The sequence below is a fragment of the Alligator mississippiensis genome, chromosome 10 (assembly GCF_030867095.1).
Source record: "Alligator mississippiensis isolate rAllMis1 chromosome 10, rAllMis1, whole genome shotgun sequence".
In the NCBI taxonomy this organism is placed as follows: domain Eukaryota; kingdom Metazoa; phylum Chordata; order Crocodylia; family Alligatoridae; genus Alligator; species Alligator mississippiensis.
Window position 1 is genome coordinate 1,985,047 of NC_081833.1, and position 14,118 is coordinate 1,999,164.

A 14,118-nucleotide genomic window follows, 5' to 3' on the forward strand; every position below is an offset into this window, starting at 1 on the left:
AAACGTGGCCATACTGTGATCAAAGAAACAGCAGCACAGAGCAACTACTCCCAGGCCCTGGAGTGAGACAGAGTCCATGCGAACCCATGCTCCGAACTCCAGGTCCAGCCGCCCATTCCCCGGCACAGCCTTGCCCTGTCTTGCTAAAGGCCCCTCCACCTCTTAATGTCTTGCTAAAGGCCCCTCATCCATACAGCCAAATGCAGGACCTCAGCACAAGCCTCTGCGCGCTGCAGGCCAGCCCCCTGCCACCTGCCCCTGGGCCATACCGTTGAAGAACTTGATGATGTCGGTGAAGTCCATGTTGTTCTCCAGGATGATGTCCCGGTACATCTCCACCAGGGCCAGGGCAATGAAGAGGACATAGTGCGAAGAGGAGACACGCGCCGCTGCCCAGATGGTCTCCCAGACAGAGAAGACATCATCGTACACCAGCTCTGCTCAAACAGGAGAGACAGCCACAGCTGAGCCAGGGCCTCCTCGGGAAGCACTTGACTGGGAAACCCCCTCGTAGGTCCCATCCTGGGGAGGTCTCAGACCGTTGGTGAGAGGGTTTCCACGTCAAAGGGCAGGACATGGGAGAGGATCACAGCAGGGAGCCCAGATGAGCTGACAAGAGCCCCGTGCACCAGGCACGTTCAGGCAAGCCCAGGGGCTGTCCAGAGGGGATGTCACAGAGCAGAGGGACCCTAGGGCAGATGCCCGCCCACCCAGCCCGCACCTCGCTTGAAGTCCAGGAGGAACCATCGATAGCAGAAGTAGAAGTGGGTGTAATCACCGTTCTGGTGCATCAGCTCGAAGAGCTCCGAGTCCAGGATCTGTCCCAGAAAACCAAAAGAGAGCCCAGGACCCACTGAGTGCTAGCGATGCCTCCTGAAGCCCCACCTCTGCCCGCAGCCCCTCTGGCCTTCTCCCACTCCTCGGTACACCCATCATGCTCTCCTCTGGAGTCTTCTCCTGCAGGCCCTCCTTGCACTCCCCAGGGCTCTGCCTCCACACCCCTTCCCCCAAGCCCAGCCACTGAGGTCCCTGCTAGCCCGAGCAGGCCACCCAACAGGCCATCATCACTGCCGCTCCGCGGGCCCCGTACCTGGATCAAAGACCGCATGTTCGCAAAGTGGGTGTCCATAGCCCCCCCGTGAGGGAAGTTCTGGTTCATCCTTTTCATCAGCTCTGTGAAGCAGCTGAAAGCGAGCGCCTCTGCAGGGGGCAAGAGGGGGAATGTCACAGCCCTGCTGCATGGAGGTGTCCCTGTGCCAGCATGCACATATGAACGACACGATAATACATGGAGACCAGCAGGGGTGTCCATGTGCACACGCATGAATGCACCCCACCCGAGTGCCCAAGACTCCACGGGCTCCCTTGTTGACCTCCTCTCCAGGGGACACACCAAGCAATGAGCTGGGGGGACCAAGTTTTCTCCTCTAGCACTAGATGGAGTGAAGCTCAGCCCAGTGGAGCAGGGGAAGCTTGACCGGCGCCCAGCAGCCCTGTTTGGGAGCCAGATGGAGGCACAGCAGCAGTCTACAGTATCCTGCAAGTAGCCGTGCCCAACTGCAGAGCGGGATGACCCCAACTCGCAGGGGTCTGACCAGCGAGCTCCCCGCCACCTTCATCACCAAGCTCTCCCCACACCTCCACCTCTTAATGCTAAGCAGCCCACTCACCATCATCCAGAACAACTAGGAGCGGTGCTAGCAGGTCACACATCCCCTGCACGTATCCGACCTCAATGTGCTGCCAGATGTAGCTAGAGGAGACAGTGGGGGGACAGGACATGAGCTCTCCACCAGTGCCAGGCTAGACATCCCTGCCTGTCACATCCTTGGGAAGGAGGGGAAACTCCAAGGGGCAGGTGCCTTCTGGGGCAGAGCACTTAGCAATCGCCAGCCTGTCCCAGCGATCCCACATGGCCAAAGCCTGATGCCCTGGAGCCCAATGCCCTATCGCTTCATGCCACCATTACCAGTGCTGGATCCGGGCAGGGAGAACCAGACCCCAAGGTCCCCCATCCCCATCACTGGTAAGCACAGACCATGGCAATGCAAGCAAGAGCCTGGCTTCCTCCTTTCTCTGACCCCAGCAGGCTGGAAAGGAGCCCCCAGCATGGCACTGCTGCAGGGCTGTACTCTGGCTGCCCAGCTCCAGGGTGCCCTAGGGCTGTAGTCTCAGTGGCACCCAGGAGGTGGTGGTGTGACCCACAGGTCACTGAAAGGATCACAGCTGCCCCAGGGCTGATGGAGCTTGCTGCATCCTCTCCGCTTCCTTGGGGGCTGAAGCCACAGCCATTCTCCCTGTGTCTGGGGAATGCCCTCCACTGCCCCATGCTGCACCCCCTTGCTCCAGCCTCCCTGGAGAGCCTGAGGGTGCATGCTTGGCTGGACATGAAGTGTGCAGCCCCAGCAGTGCTCCCAGCCCCTGCCAGCCTGCTAAGGACAGAGGGCCTTAGGCCAGCATGGCAAGATGGAAGATAAGTTCCTTCCCTGTATTGCTAACTCCTGCAGCCTTCCCTTTCCCCCGCCATGCCCACCCTCGGCTGTGCTGGCTGTGCTGGCTCTGCTCCCGCATTCCCAGCAGGTAAGAGGACATGTGAGGCTAACTAATTAGATGCCGGTGCCTGTTGAAGCAGCATGGAGGGTTGGCCTGCTGGGCCTTGCCCGAGATGAAGAGGAGCATCCTCCACTTTGGCCAACCTATGCTGAGCTGTGCAGTGTGTGGGGATGGGAGATTCATAGCAGAAGGGCACAATGCAATTGCTGGACCCTGTGAGCAGCAGGTGCTTTCAGGCTGCTGCCACCGTTTCCTGTGCCGGTGGAGCAGGTCTGAGTTACTGACGTGGCCAAGCAAGTCACAATCCCCTGTGTTAAGGTCCTGACGCTAGGATGTGCTGGGGTGGGAGAGCTGTATGGTGCTGGGGAGAGCTATAATCAAAGGATGGGGTTGGAACCAACCCCTTTGCCCTGTGGCTCCCTCCAACGTGAGCCCCGTTTGTGGCCCTCCCATGTGTTGGTCTGGGAGCCGGCCCCTGCCCCGGAAGCTACCTGCACATGATGTTGCGCAGCTTCTCGAGGTTGGCAGGTGTGAAGTACCAGTAGTTGCGGTCACAGCGCTGCACGTCCTTCTCGATGCGGTGCAGGTTCACTGTGTACATGTCCAGCAGCTCCGGCTGCAGAGACAGGGCAGAAATTGCACAGGCCGAACCCATCCAGCCCATTCCCCATGCCCGGGCTCCACACGGCCTGGGCATCACCCTCTCTGCACAGAGGTGTAGGGGTTAATCACACTGCATTAAACTGTGGAGGTGGCAGAGAAGGTCTCGCAGACCAACTGCAGGGACCTGGGGAAGTGCCTTTGCAAAGGGACCAAATGAGAGCTGGGCACCCTGGGAGGGGGAGATGAAACCCCCAGCCAGATACTCACAGAATAGGTGACCCCGGAGGAGGAAACAGGAGACACCTCACTATGAGCCAGCTCCGCCACCACCAGCGAGTCCAGCTGCGGGTACAGGCTCTCCATCTCCGGCTCCTCGGAGAGGTTGTCCTCGCTTCCCACTAAGCTCTGCTTTTCGGCTTCACTGTCAGCCCAGCTTTCCACCACAGAAAGGGCCATGGCCTCGTGGCTCCCGCCAATGGGGAGAAAGTCCAAGCTGCCGTCAATGGAGAACTCCCCTTCCAGACTGTCCTGGCCCTGCAGATCCTCACCGGGCAGCTGCTCCTCTGCTGGGGCACTGTCCAAGCGCTCCTGTTTTGGGACACTGGCTTCGCTGGGCTTCACCAGGTGGCAAGTTGTGGCTTTGCTGGTCTCCGTCCCGCTGTCCTCCGTGCTGAAGCTACGCTCCGAATAGCCTGATGTGATGGAGAAGTTCTGGGAGGAAGGGTGCCCAGAGTCGGGCGAGCACATCCCGTTGGGCACCATCCCGTTGGGGATCTTGGCCTGCTTGCCATCATCTAGCGGGACGTCCACTTCTGTCTGCTCCACCTCGTCCACCGATTCAAACACCTGCGGGAACAACCAGGAGAAAGGCTCTGAGCCTGGGGAAACCCTCTATTTTCACCCCCAGCCTGTGACACAGCTCCCGGACTCCAACCCCCAGGGGGGACACAGCCCTGCTCCAGAAAGGGACTGGACTGGAGACAATCTCTTCCTGCCTGGGTAAGTGGCTCTCACCTGTATTCAGAGACGAGCACTGAGGAGGTTTTAGTGCTTTCTGTACATGAAAACACCTGGGAGAAGTGAGGGGAAGGGAGGGGGGGAAAAGGAGAGAGAGATGGGTCTGTCCTGCATGTTTCTCAATAGAAGTGTTAGCTCTGTGTTGATAGCAGGACCAGTCAGGTACCAACAAGCAGCCCCCTCAGCTGACCCAGCAGGGCAACACAGGCATTGCAGGAGGCAGAGAACAGGCCTCTACTCAGGGTGCAGGGGTAGCAGCTGGCCAGAAGCCTGGGGTTTGATGTCGTCAGCCACAGACGAGAGGCAGGGGCTGGCAATGTCCTTTTTGCCATCATTTTCCAGAGCAGACTTTCCTGCCCCACAGACAGGGCCAGGCTATGCCTGGATGGCTGGAGAAGGTCCCCTCTGAACGCGAGCCACTGCAGGAGACAGCGCCCCGGCGTCCAGGTGCCTGCGATTCCACCCGACAAATCCACATCACCCCAAGCACGGGGAGGGCAGCAGCGCTGTCCACATTCACAGTCTAGGAAGGGGAACATCACATGCAGGGACCAAGGTCTCTGTTCCAAGGACACAACTGGGTGCTCTGGCCATCGCAGCCTGTGCAGTTCCATCAGCATTGCGGCAGTGCAGCTGCACGTGACTTCAAAGCATCTGGACCGACTCAGGCTGCGCCTGGATTTGGCTCCATCTCTCTCTCGTCTGCCCAATGCCGGCATCAGCTACTGACAGAGCAACGAGCAGCTGTGTCCCACTTACAGCCAGATCCCTGAGGGACTTTCACTGCACAGAGGAGGTCCAGTGTGTCCTGCCCTGGCCCAGTGTGTCCAGCCATCCAGAAAACTTAGTACCTCTGGGCAGGTTTGCTTTTGTGTCTGCAAACTGCAGGTCTCCTCTGTGGACCTGAGCAAGTTCCACAATGCACATCCACAGCACCAAAGGCCTCAGCCATCCAGCCAGCAGTGGCTTGGGGCTATTTCTTTGCATGCTAATGCAAAAGGACATCATCTATATTTAGCAGCAGTGTTATTTAAGCATGAAGCAAATGACTCCATATACAAATCAGCCCAAGGCAACAAACCTTGCAGCTAGCGAGTCCCACGTCAGAGCAGATGTTTTGTGTAGGGCCCACATGGGGACAGGGTGGAGATATCAAGGCCCATCTAGCAATGCGCTGCCTGACCCTGTGGCCTTCAGAGGCAGCACGAGCTGTTTAACCCAGCTCCCTGTAAGGCGGGCATCCCCAAAACAAGCTTGCACAAAGGGAATGTGGAGGGCTTGGTCCATCGGCTCAAGCTGAAGGAGGTCTGGGCTGGGGCAGGGTCAGCCCACACAGCTCTGCCTCTTACCTGCGTGCTGGAGCTGGAATCGCTCTGCAGCCGGGCATGGTTTTGCCTGTCAGAGCTGCAGCTCTGGGAAGACTGCAATAGAGAGGAGGGGAACAGGGTGAGGGGAAGGGTAAAACGCAGCCTGGGCCCCGGGTGGGGGAGTGAAGGCCGCAGCACCCAGCAGGTCAATGTACAAGGATCAGGGGGAGACCACTACTAATAAACACCTTTCTTCAACCAGAGAGGATCACAGAGCCTCGGGTCCATATAGCCCTGCAGGCTATGGATCCACACAGCTCAACAGGCTGCCCCCACAGTGGCAGCCCCTCACTGCTAGAGAAGATGACCCCAACAAGGTCCAGCCCAAGTACTCTCATGCCACATGCCTGGGGCCAAGGTGAACAGCTTTATGCTGGCCTTTAGCAGCCCCAACTAGCTCCACAGAGGGCAGGCCCCGCAAATCCCTCTCTGATTTGGCAGTGATGCGATTCATCCCGCTGTGCTTCACACAAGTCATGGATTTACAGGCTCTGCCTCAATCCTCCTCTATAAAAGTGACTTCAAGCCCAAGTGCTGCTGTGTCAGAGACTTGGTCCCAAGAAGGCGGGCTACAAGGTAAGAGCAACATCTCCTGCCTTTGCGCTGGTGCAGAGGAAGCAGTGGTGGCAGCAACGGGGGTTTGCTGCTGCTTTATACCTGCACATCTCTGCAGCTACTGCTGATCTCCCCCAGGGCCCAATTTAGCTGCTGGCCATGCTTGTCATTCACCTGCGTCAGCCACAGCAAGGCACCCAGGCACAGCATCCTTGGAGGATTACTGGTGAGAAAGACCAGCATGGGCAGGACAGGGCTAGGAGCTGGGACCAGCCAGCTGTCTGCACCCCAAGCTGGTAGCTTGTGGGCTGGGGAAGGGCAAGAGCTCTTCCTTTGGTCACCAGCCAGGCTGTCCCAGCTTGCTCCCGTTCACGTCTCCTGTCCAGCCTCGCTGGTCTCCACCTTGGTCCAACACACACTGGCCAAAAGCACCCACATGTATCTTCAGGAGGGCGTTGGAGGAACTCTAAGGGGAGCAGCCCAACAGCTCAGGCAACCTGCACTGGGGCTCCTCTGGCCTCACCTCGTTGCTGATGGTTGAATCTCTGTGCATCATCTTCTGAATGTGGGAATCCAGGCTGGCCCCAGACGAGCACTTGGCCAGAGCCGCAGCGTGGGACTCCTTCTCCCTCTGCCGCACGATGGCCTCGCAGCCCAGCCACTCTGCCATGGTTTGCTCGTAGCAGGCCCGGACCTGCTCATCCACCTGCAGCAGCCAGAGAGAGCAAGTCTGCCTGGCAGCCCCTCCACGCCCCCCTGGACCACACACACCCTCTGCACTTGGGCAAGGGGGAGCTGGCACTGCTGAGCTGAGCACAGCTTCCACAGACATCTTGGCAGTGCTATAGGCTCTCTGCGTACCACAGAGGACAGGGGACCTGAAGCTGGACCTCCCTGCCCGAGGCAGTACCAAGCTGCTGAGCCAAGTGTTGTTTGGAGGAGATCTGTCTGCAGCTGGACAGGAGCATTTTGACTCCCTGGTCACGGTCCCCTGGCCTTTCCCCTGTCCCCACTGCATGTCCCCAGCTGTCAGAGCTGCAGAGGCTGTGATGGTGGGTTCATCAGAGCCCAGGCTTTCCTATGGGCAGGGAAGAGATGCAGCAGCAAATGGGCAGACCGTTCCTTCTGCACAGGGCCCAGGCACCCATGTGGTTCTCCCACTGGCCATGAGAGCGCCTGCTGCCCCCCCAAAGGTCATCCCAGCACTCCCCAGTGACAGACCGACCTCCTTCTGCTCTGCCTCCGTCATCCCAAACTGGTAGTGGCCCAGAAGGAAAGGCCACACAGCTCTCCGGATCTCATGCTGGATCCCACCGTAGTAGACCAGCCGCAGCAGCTCCTGCTCCTCGTAGCTCTGCGGAGGAAGCTCTGAGTTATGGAGAGGCACCGGGCAAGTGGGATGTGTGCTGCAGGTCAAGTGCAATCCCCTCCACCCTGATCCCAGCCTTGCTGCTGCCAGAAGTGCTTCCTGATCCCCCAAAAGCCTGACACCAGTGGAAGGCTACAGGAGACTGCTGCCACCACATCCTCTAGCCTTGCTGACGTCTGAACCCTAGCTCTGCTGGCAATCCTAGTGGCGCTGTGCTGCCGACAGAATCGGGGACAAGGCCATAAAGCTAGATCAGAGCCTGGGGCTTCCCCTCCCATCTCTCTGGGAGACAGACTGCTCTTCTCTGCCACAGAAGAGCCCAGCAGCCTTGGGCAAGTCACCTGACTTAGCCATGCTCCTCTCACGGTACCTGTAAGATGGGTAAAACGCTCCCTGGCAACAGGACATGTCTGAATCAGTTCAATAGTTCCTGGAATGTGTTGTGACAGCTTGGACAGGAGGTGAAGGGTTAGTTATTATTAATTATCAGCGTTATGGCATGTCAGAGAGAGGCAGCCGGGAAAGCCGGCAACGCTGCATTTGTCAGCAGCGGAATAACCAAGGGGAAGCCAATTCCTCACAATGGAGGTGGCAACCCACAGCTCGTTCCTGGTTCCAGCAGGCTAACAGGGGCCGCGTTCTCCTGCAGTGGAGTGTTTGGTGCCCATGACGGAGGATGGACACAGGGCCCTGCATCCTGGGTGCTTGCTATACACCAAATGCCCCGGAAGGGGCCCCATACCGTGCTGTCCTGCAGGTACTTCTGCCAGATCTCAGCTGTCAGCCCCGAGCTGGCGCTGCAGGGGACGTCAGGAGACACAATATTGTGGTTCACCAGCGCGGACAGGTGGGTGCGCACTGTGGAAAGGTGTCGGCAGTACGCCAGCCCTGCAGCCGAGGGAAGCAAGGACACAGGCACTTGTGACCCGGGTTGCCAGCCAGAGGGGGCCAGAGGAGCCCTGGGACATCAGCAGGCCTGTCTGCCCACCCTGCACGGTGACAGCTTGGTCCCCAACAGAGATCCTTGAGCTATTTTTCCCCTTGTCTAACATTAAGAGCTATGAACAAGGCATCTCTCCCACCCCCAGTGTATCACTGCACAGCCAGGGCATGAGACACTTGGGCTAGGGACCCTCCAAATGCTCCCTGCATGCAACATGCAGGCAGCAGCCAAAGGCACCCACGTCCTGCTGGCAATATCAGCTTGATCAACCAGGCCTGGTCCTCTCCCCACGCCCCCCTGAGAGACTCAAGAGAAGTTGGCTGAGGGAGATACTCACAGCCATAGAAGGCCCGGGAGAGGATCTGGTACTTCATATTGTCACACAGGAGCTTCAGCGGGGCCCTGCCAAAGCAGAAAGGAGCCGTCAGCCCCTGGGAGGGGAAACACTGCAACTGCTGCCCCCACCACGGTGCACCGCCCTGGCCCAAGCCCTCTTCGCATAGACCCCTGGCAGTCACTCCCACCCAGAGCAAAGCCCCTGGTGGAGACTGCTGCGTGCATCTCACCCGTGGCAGCAGGAAAGGGGGAGACTTTCCACTCTGGCTTGTTCATCCTGAACCAGTGGCAGGGGAGGAAGCCCAGCTGCCAGCTCTCCCAAGACCCCTCCAAGCCGCGGGTACATTCAAACACACATGTTTGCTGTGGTCTCTCCCATACTATGGGCAGGCTGATGCAAGAACCTGGCAGCCCCAAGCACTAGCTCCACATTAGAGAAGGGGAAATGTAGGCACCAGCATTTTCAAGGGAAATCAGTTTCCACCCCTTAGCAAAGCTTGGTGGGGTCTGGGGCATGGCTCCTATAGTCCTCTAGGAAAATCCCAGCCTTGGCTACCTGCCCAGAGCTGCAGAGGGCATCAGTGGTGAGTCACTGGCTCCAAGTCCTGTGCTCACACCTTCAGCCCTGCCTTTGAGTCTGCAATGGATAAGGCTAACGCTAACCCCGCTGGGACATTCAACCCTGCCCCCACCAGTGAATTCTCCTGCCCTCCCTGAACAGGATGAAACAGTGCAAGGCACAGCCATGATTCTGCTACAGGGACCTCATCATGTCCACATGGGTGCCCACACTGCTGTCGGAGGGTCGCCCCATTCCTCAACCCACCTGGGAGATGCCAGAGCCCCTTATCCCTGACCTCAGGGGGATCTCACCTGTCTGCCGGCAGCACCCACCATACCTCTCATGGTTGCATCCATTGGCAGGGCCACCATCCGAGGAGCCACTCTGGGAGCAGGAAGAGCAGGAGGACTTGCGGGTGCTGGGCTGCCACATGGATGGCAGGCCACTGCCCTGCGTGTCAATCAGGTCCTGGGGGACTGCAAAAGAGTGGGGAGAGAGCCGTCACTGATAGCTGCAAGAGCCCCCGCAGGCTGGGCACTCGGCCACCACGCTAAGGGACACGCAGGGAATCTGATTGGACAGCAACAGCCCACAGCGTCCCCAGAGAGATGGCTCCTCAGCACCCGAAGCTACAGCACTCTTGGGAGAAAGGAACAAATGGGGGAGCATTAGTGAGTGAAAGAGAGAAGCCTCAGCCATGCCTAGACCCCACCTGCCACCAGCTCACCCTAATGTCCAAGGAAAGACACCCGGGTTGTGAACAAGTGACTGAGCCAAGGTGCATCGGACATGGGACACCACCAAACCCAGCCCCCAAGCATGAGAATGGCCGTGGCCCTGGAGAGAGCAGGACAGTGGCAGGAGGAGCTGCCTGTGGTGCCAGAGAAAAGTCAAGGGGGAAGAGACTGAGGAAGAACCAGATCAATTAAGATGTCCCCAGCAGTGTGAAGGAGCAGCAGGATATGGTGCCTGCCATGCTGTCACTTACTACACACCCACCGAGACTCAGCACGGTCCCTCGCCATGGTGCTGCTGGCTGATTCAATGTGCCGGGCAATCCGGGCTCTACCGATTCCCTGGAGATTCACTGGCTTCCTGCACTGAGCCCTGCCTGTTCCAGGCCACCCCACAGCTCTGTGGCCATCCCCCCTCTCTGACCTGGGGTCCCTGGCTACTTGGGCTATGGCCACCTCTGAGCAGACAGAGACAAGCAAGCCAGACCAAGGGTGAGGCATGGAAGAAAGCACAGCTGACACAGGACAGGAATCCAGCCCGGCCTTGGGAAAGGCTAGGGCATACCACGTAATACCTGCTGGTCCTCCACGAGGGCAGCACTCCAGCAGTGGCTGACCTTCGCAATGCACCCAAAGAGAAGCCTGCAAGGAGGTTCCTACCAGAGTTTCTCCCCACCTAACACTGGAAAGGGATGCAGCCAGACTGGCACCCTGTGAGGTCTGCCAGAGCTAGGGTATGCCTTCTCGATGAGAGCCCACAAGTGACAACATGGACAGAGCAACAGAACCAACATGGATGGCAACAACATTACACTGGCACTGCTTGGCCCCCGGCAGGGCCAGGAGAGGATGGGGTCCAGTGCAGAGGCTCAGAGACCATTTGGGAATCACCACAACCTTCCTGGTGGCAGGCGTCCTCAGGGTCCTCTGACTCCCAAAGGCAATGGAGGTGGCAGGTGAAGCAAGGGAAGGGTGAGAACGATGGTTAACAGCAACTACAGATGTGGAGACAGGATGAAGGCACAAGTGAGTGGGAGCAGGGGGGCTGCCAGCACGCCGTGTGCAAACGTCCTGCCCATGACAGGTGATGAGAACTCGGCCAGACGGGCTCCGACCACCAGCCTAAGGGGGAATTCTGCCCCCAGCACGGCACACTCGAGTGGCTCAGAATAAGCCCGAGGAAAGAAGATCCTCTACTGATGGCTTTGGTCTTAACTGCAGTTTTATCTGGGACTTAGGCCAGCAAGTTACCAGAGTCAAGCACGGGAGAACCTGGATGTGATTCTGTGGCCTGCGGCACAGAGGCAGGAGTCAGGAATCTCTGGTTCTTGGTGTGTTTCTATAAGCTCTCCTGGCTTCCTCCCTGCGAGACCCCAAGGGTGGCACCTCTGCTATGCAATACAAAACTAAGACTGGAAGGGAAGCAGCAACTTGGGTCAGAGCACGACATTAAGGTGCGCTGAAATTCAAACAGGATCTGCCTGACTGATTCTGGGAGGGCCGGAGTAGGGGGCCAAGCCAGACGGGACAGCCCAAAGGGCACCTCTTGCCCTGGGCTGCTGTCCTGGTGCAGAAGGGGCCTAGCCAGCTCCCAGGCCTGGCCCAAGGGGTTCACCTAAGTGCCTGGTGACTGGCACAGAGGGAAGCGAAGGACACGTGGATCCAGCAGATCTGTGGAGGGTTCCCTATGGCCCTGCAGACCTTTGCTGGGCAGGGGCCCATGACTCAATCCACACCCAAAGGTTCAGTGCTTCTCTCTCCCTCCAAACAAAGTGCGCTTGTATGCGCCAAAGCCAGAGCGGGGGAGATGGAGCCTCCTTTGGACGTGACGCCCTCCCCAAGGCAATTCCTGGGGCATTTCTCTTAGTGATGTCCCCAACAATTCACACCCCAGGGACCAGGCTGTGCTGCCTGACCCTTGCCCCGCCATGCACACTTACTGAACTCAGACTGCGTGCCAGGGTATATGATCCTGAAGACATAGTCTGTGGCTTCGTCATCTTCCTTGTCAGAGGCCGACTCAGAAGAGCCCTGGGGACTTCGCTTCCTCAGCTTGGGAAATACTTTCCCCTAAACAGAGAAGAGCAGCTGCTTACCACATCGTTGACTATGGCTGCAGTCAGGGTGAGCACAATCACTGCCTCGCCATTGAAAACAGGTGTCACAAACACCACCCCGCACTGGGAGATTGAACACCCTCAGTACTGGAGGATCCCCCTGCCTGAGAGAAAAACCATATACGCCCTTTGGCAGGCACAATATGCCCCGGCTTCATGACACAGCTCTGGTGGCTGGCAAGGTCTGTGGAGACCACAGACAGCCACTCAGCTCATGGTGGGTCACTGCCTGCTAAGACCAGCAGCTGGGCCACTGTGGTACAAGAGTGGCGTGTCAGTGGATAAGAGGGAAGGGCAGCAGCCACCTGCTTTGCACGATGCAAGTGAAAGGTGACCCTCAGGCTCCAGGAAAACTGCCCATCAGCTTGACTCTGCTGCGTTAGGTGAGCTTCCCAAACTAGGGGAACATGGACCCCTGTGCAGAGGGCTGGCATCAAGCATCGCTGAACTCCCACTTGAACCCTGCACGCTCAAAGGGTGCCTAGGTCTGGCGCCAGCCCCGTGGAGAAGGTGCACTTCAGACGGAACGACAGGCTCCCTGGCACTGACAAGTGCATGGACAGTAATGAACCGGGCCTCAGCAACACCTGTCATGACTGCTCACCCAAGGGGACTGCAGTCCCTGGGGGGTGCAAGACAGTGAAGGCCAAAGTCTTGAAGGACCAGCTCTTACCCACAGGTCATGGTGTGCCTTTTGAAGGGCATGTGGGTCATGTCCCCATCATGCCTGGCTGTGGTCCAACACAAAACTCCTCACATGCTAGATCCAGCAGTCTTTTGAGCTGGATGCAGGGGGCTCTTTCAGCAAAGTCTCTTCTGAGAGGCCTCATGAAGAAGGCTACAGCTGCGTGTCACCAGGGCTGGCAAGGAGCCTGCGTGCCTCCGGGACTGGGGCAAGTGCATGGCTACCAAGCCACCACACCTGAAATCAAAGCCCTCACCTTTCCCCTCTGTGACCAGAGAGGGGGATCCAGCTGCCCGTGAGGAAGGAGGCCATTTTCAAGGCAGGAGAGAAACTGCAACAGGTGTCCTCCTCTGGGGAACCGGAGCGGAGGCCTCTGAATCCCGTCCTGGCTCACCAAAACCACTGTCCCGCCGCTGTCTACTATTAGCAACAGGAACGAGAGCAGAGGAAACACAGAACACAGGAGTCAGGAGATAGGCTGGAGGACGGGACAGGACATGGTCAGTCAGGGGAGCTCACCTCATGCTTCGAGGGAGGGAGAACAGGGGAAACTTCCCAAAGAGCTTGCAGTTCAAGCAGACCAGAGAGAGGCAGAGGAGGGGAGAAGAGGGATCTCTCTGCCTCCATTTCACAGATGGAACCGAAGAGCAGAGGGACTGAACGGGGTCACGCGGGGTGGGGGGAACAGAACCCAGGTCTGGCAGGTCCCACTGGGCTCTTCTGCCACTCTCACTGCCCTAGAACCACAGGTTCAAGTCCCGGGCACCTGCTCTTCGCAGTCTTCCCCAAGACCTGCTTGTAGACATCCCCTTGGAAAGAGCCACTTAACAGCAGGCTTGGGGCACTCGGTTCATCTGCCAAGAGCCAAGCCAGGCGAGCTGGGATCGAACTCTGCTCTGTGACCTCAAAGCTGGGAGATCTGGACAGGAGGCACCACCAGTCTGTCCTCATAGAGCTCTCAGCCACCCCACACCAGCCTGGTGCCCTGCAAACCGAGGGAACTGCAGCGAAGCAAAGCCCTTGCCTCTCACAGCACGCCCTCCATCACCCAGCTTACCCTGCTGGTGGCAGTGCAGGTAGACGATCTCTTCCAGGCGAATGGTCATGGCATAGTCCCAGTACACGCTGGAAGGGGAAAAGAGAGAGACCTCAGTGGAGCCCTACACTCAGCGCCTTCTCCACTGCCCCATTCGCCGGCCTGGCCTCCTGACTCGTTCACACCTTCGAAGGCAAGAGACGCAGGCCTGATCCCCAGCCAGAGGACACTAGTCAGCGAG

At 58.4% G+C, this 14,118-nt stretch overlaps 1 protein-coding gene across 7 annotated transcripts in view; it reads right to left on the reverse strand.

The window, feature by feature from the left end:
* SGSM1 (small G protein signaling modulator 1) overlaps nt 1-14,118 on the reverse strand; it is a 53,855-nt gene that overhangs the window by 7,481 nt on the left and 32,256 nt on the right. For 3 of the 7 annotated variants that reach the window (XM_019486886.2, XM_059713334.1, XM_014594786.3), the window contains exons 10-25: nt 13,899-13,966; nt 13,098-13,261; nt 11,980-12,109; nt 10,852-11,034; nt 9,643-9,781; nt 8,745-8,809; nt 8,207-8,352; nt 7,321-7,449; nt 6,619-6,801; nt 5,523-5,594; nt 3,424-4,002; nt 3,045-3,169; nt 1,671-1,753; nt 1,091-1,200; nt 722-818; nt 270-437 (exon numbers count right to left, since the gene is read on the reverse strand). In XM_019486886.2, coding sequence (XP_019342431.1) covers nt 270-437; nt 722-818; nt 1,091-1,200; nt 1,671-1,753; nt 3,045-3,169; nt 3,424-4,002; nt 5,523-5,594; nt 6,619-6,801; nt 7,321-7,449; nt 8,207-8,352; nt 8,745-8,809; nt 9,643-9,781; nt 10,852-11,034; nt 11,980-12,109; nt 13,098-13,261; nt 13,899-13,966 — 2,441 coding nt within the window. The remainder of the gene's footprint in view (nt 1-269; nt 438-721; nt 819-1,090; nt 1,201-1,670; nt 1,754-3,044; nt 3,170-3,423; nt 4,003-5,522; nt 5,595-6,618; nt 6,802-7,320; nt 7,450-8,206; nt 8,353-8,744; nt 8,810-9,642; nt 9,782-10,851; nt 11,035-11,979; nt 12,110-13,097; nt 13,262-13,898; nt 13,967-14,118) is intronic. The other 4 variants (XM_059713335.1, XM_014594787.3, XM_019486887.2 and 1 more) reach the window with 2 other exon arrangements.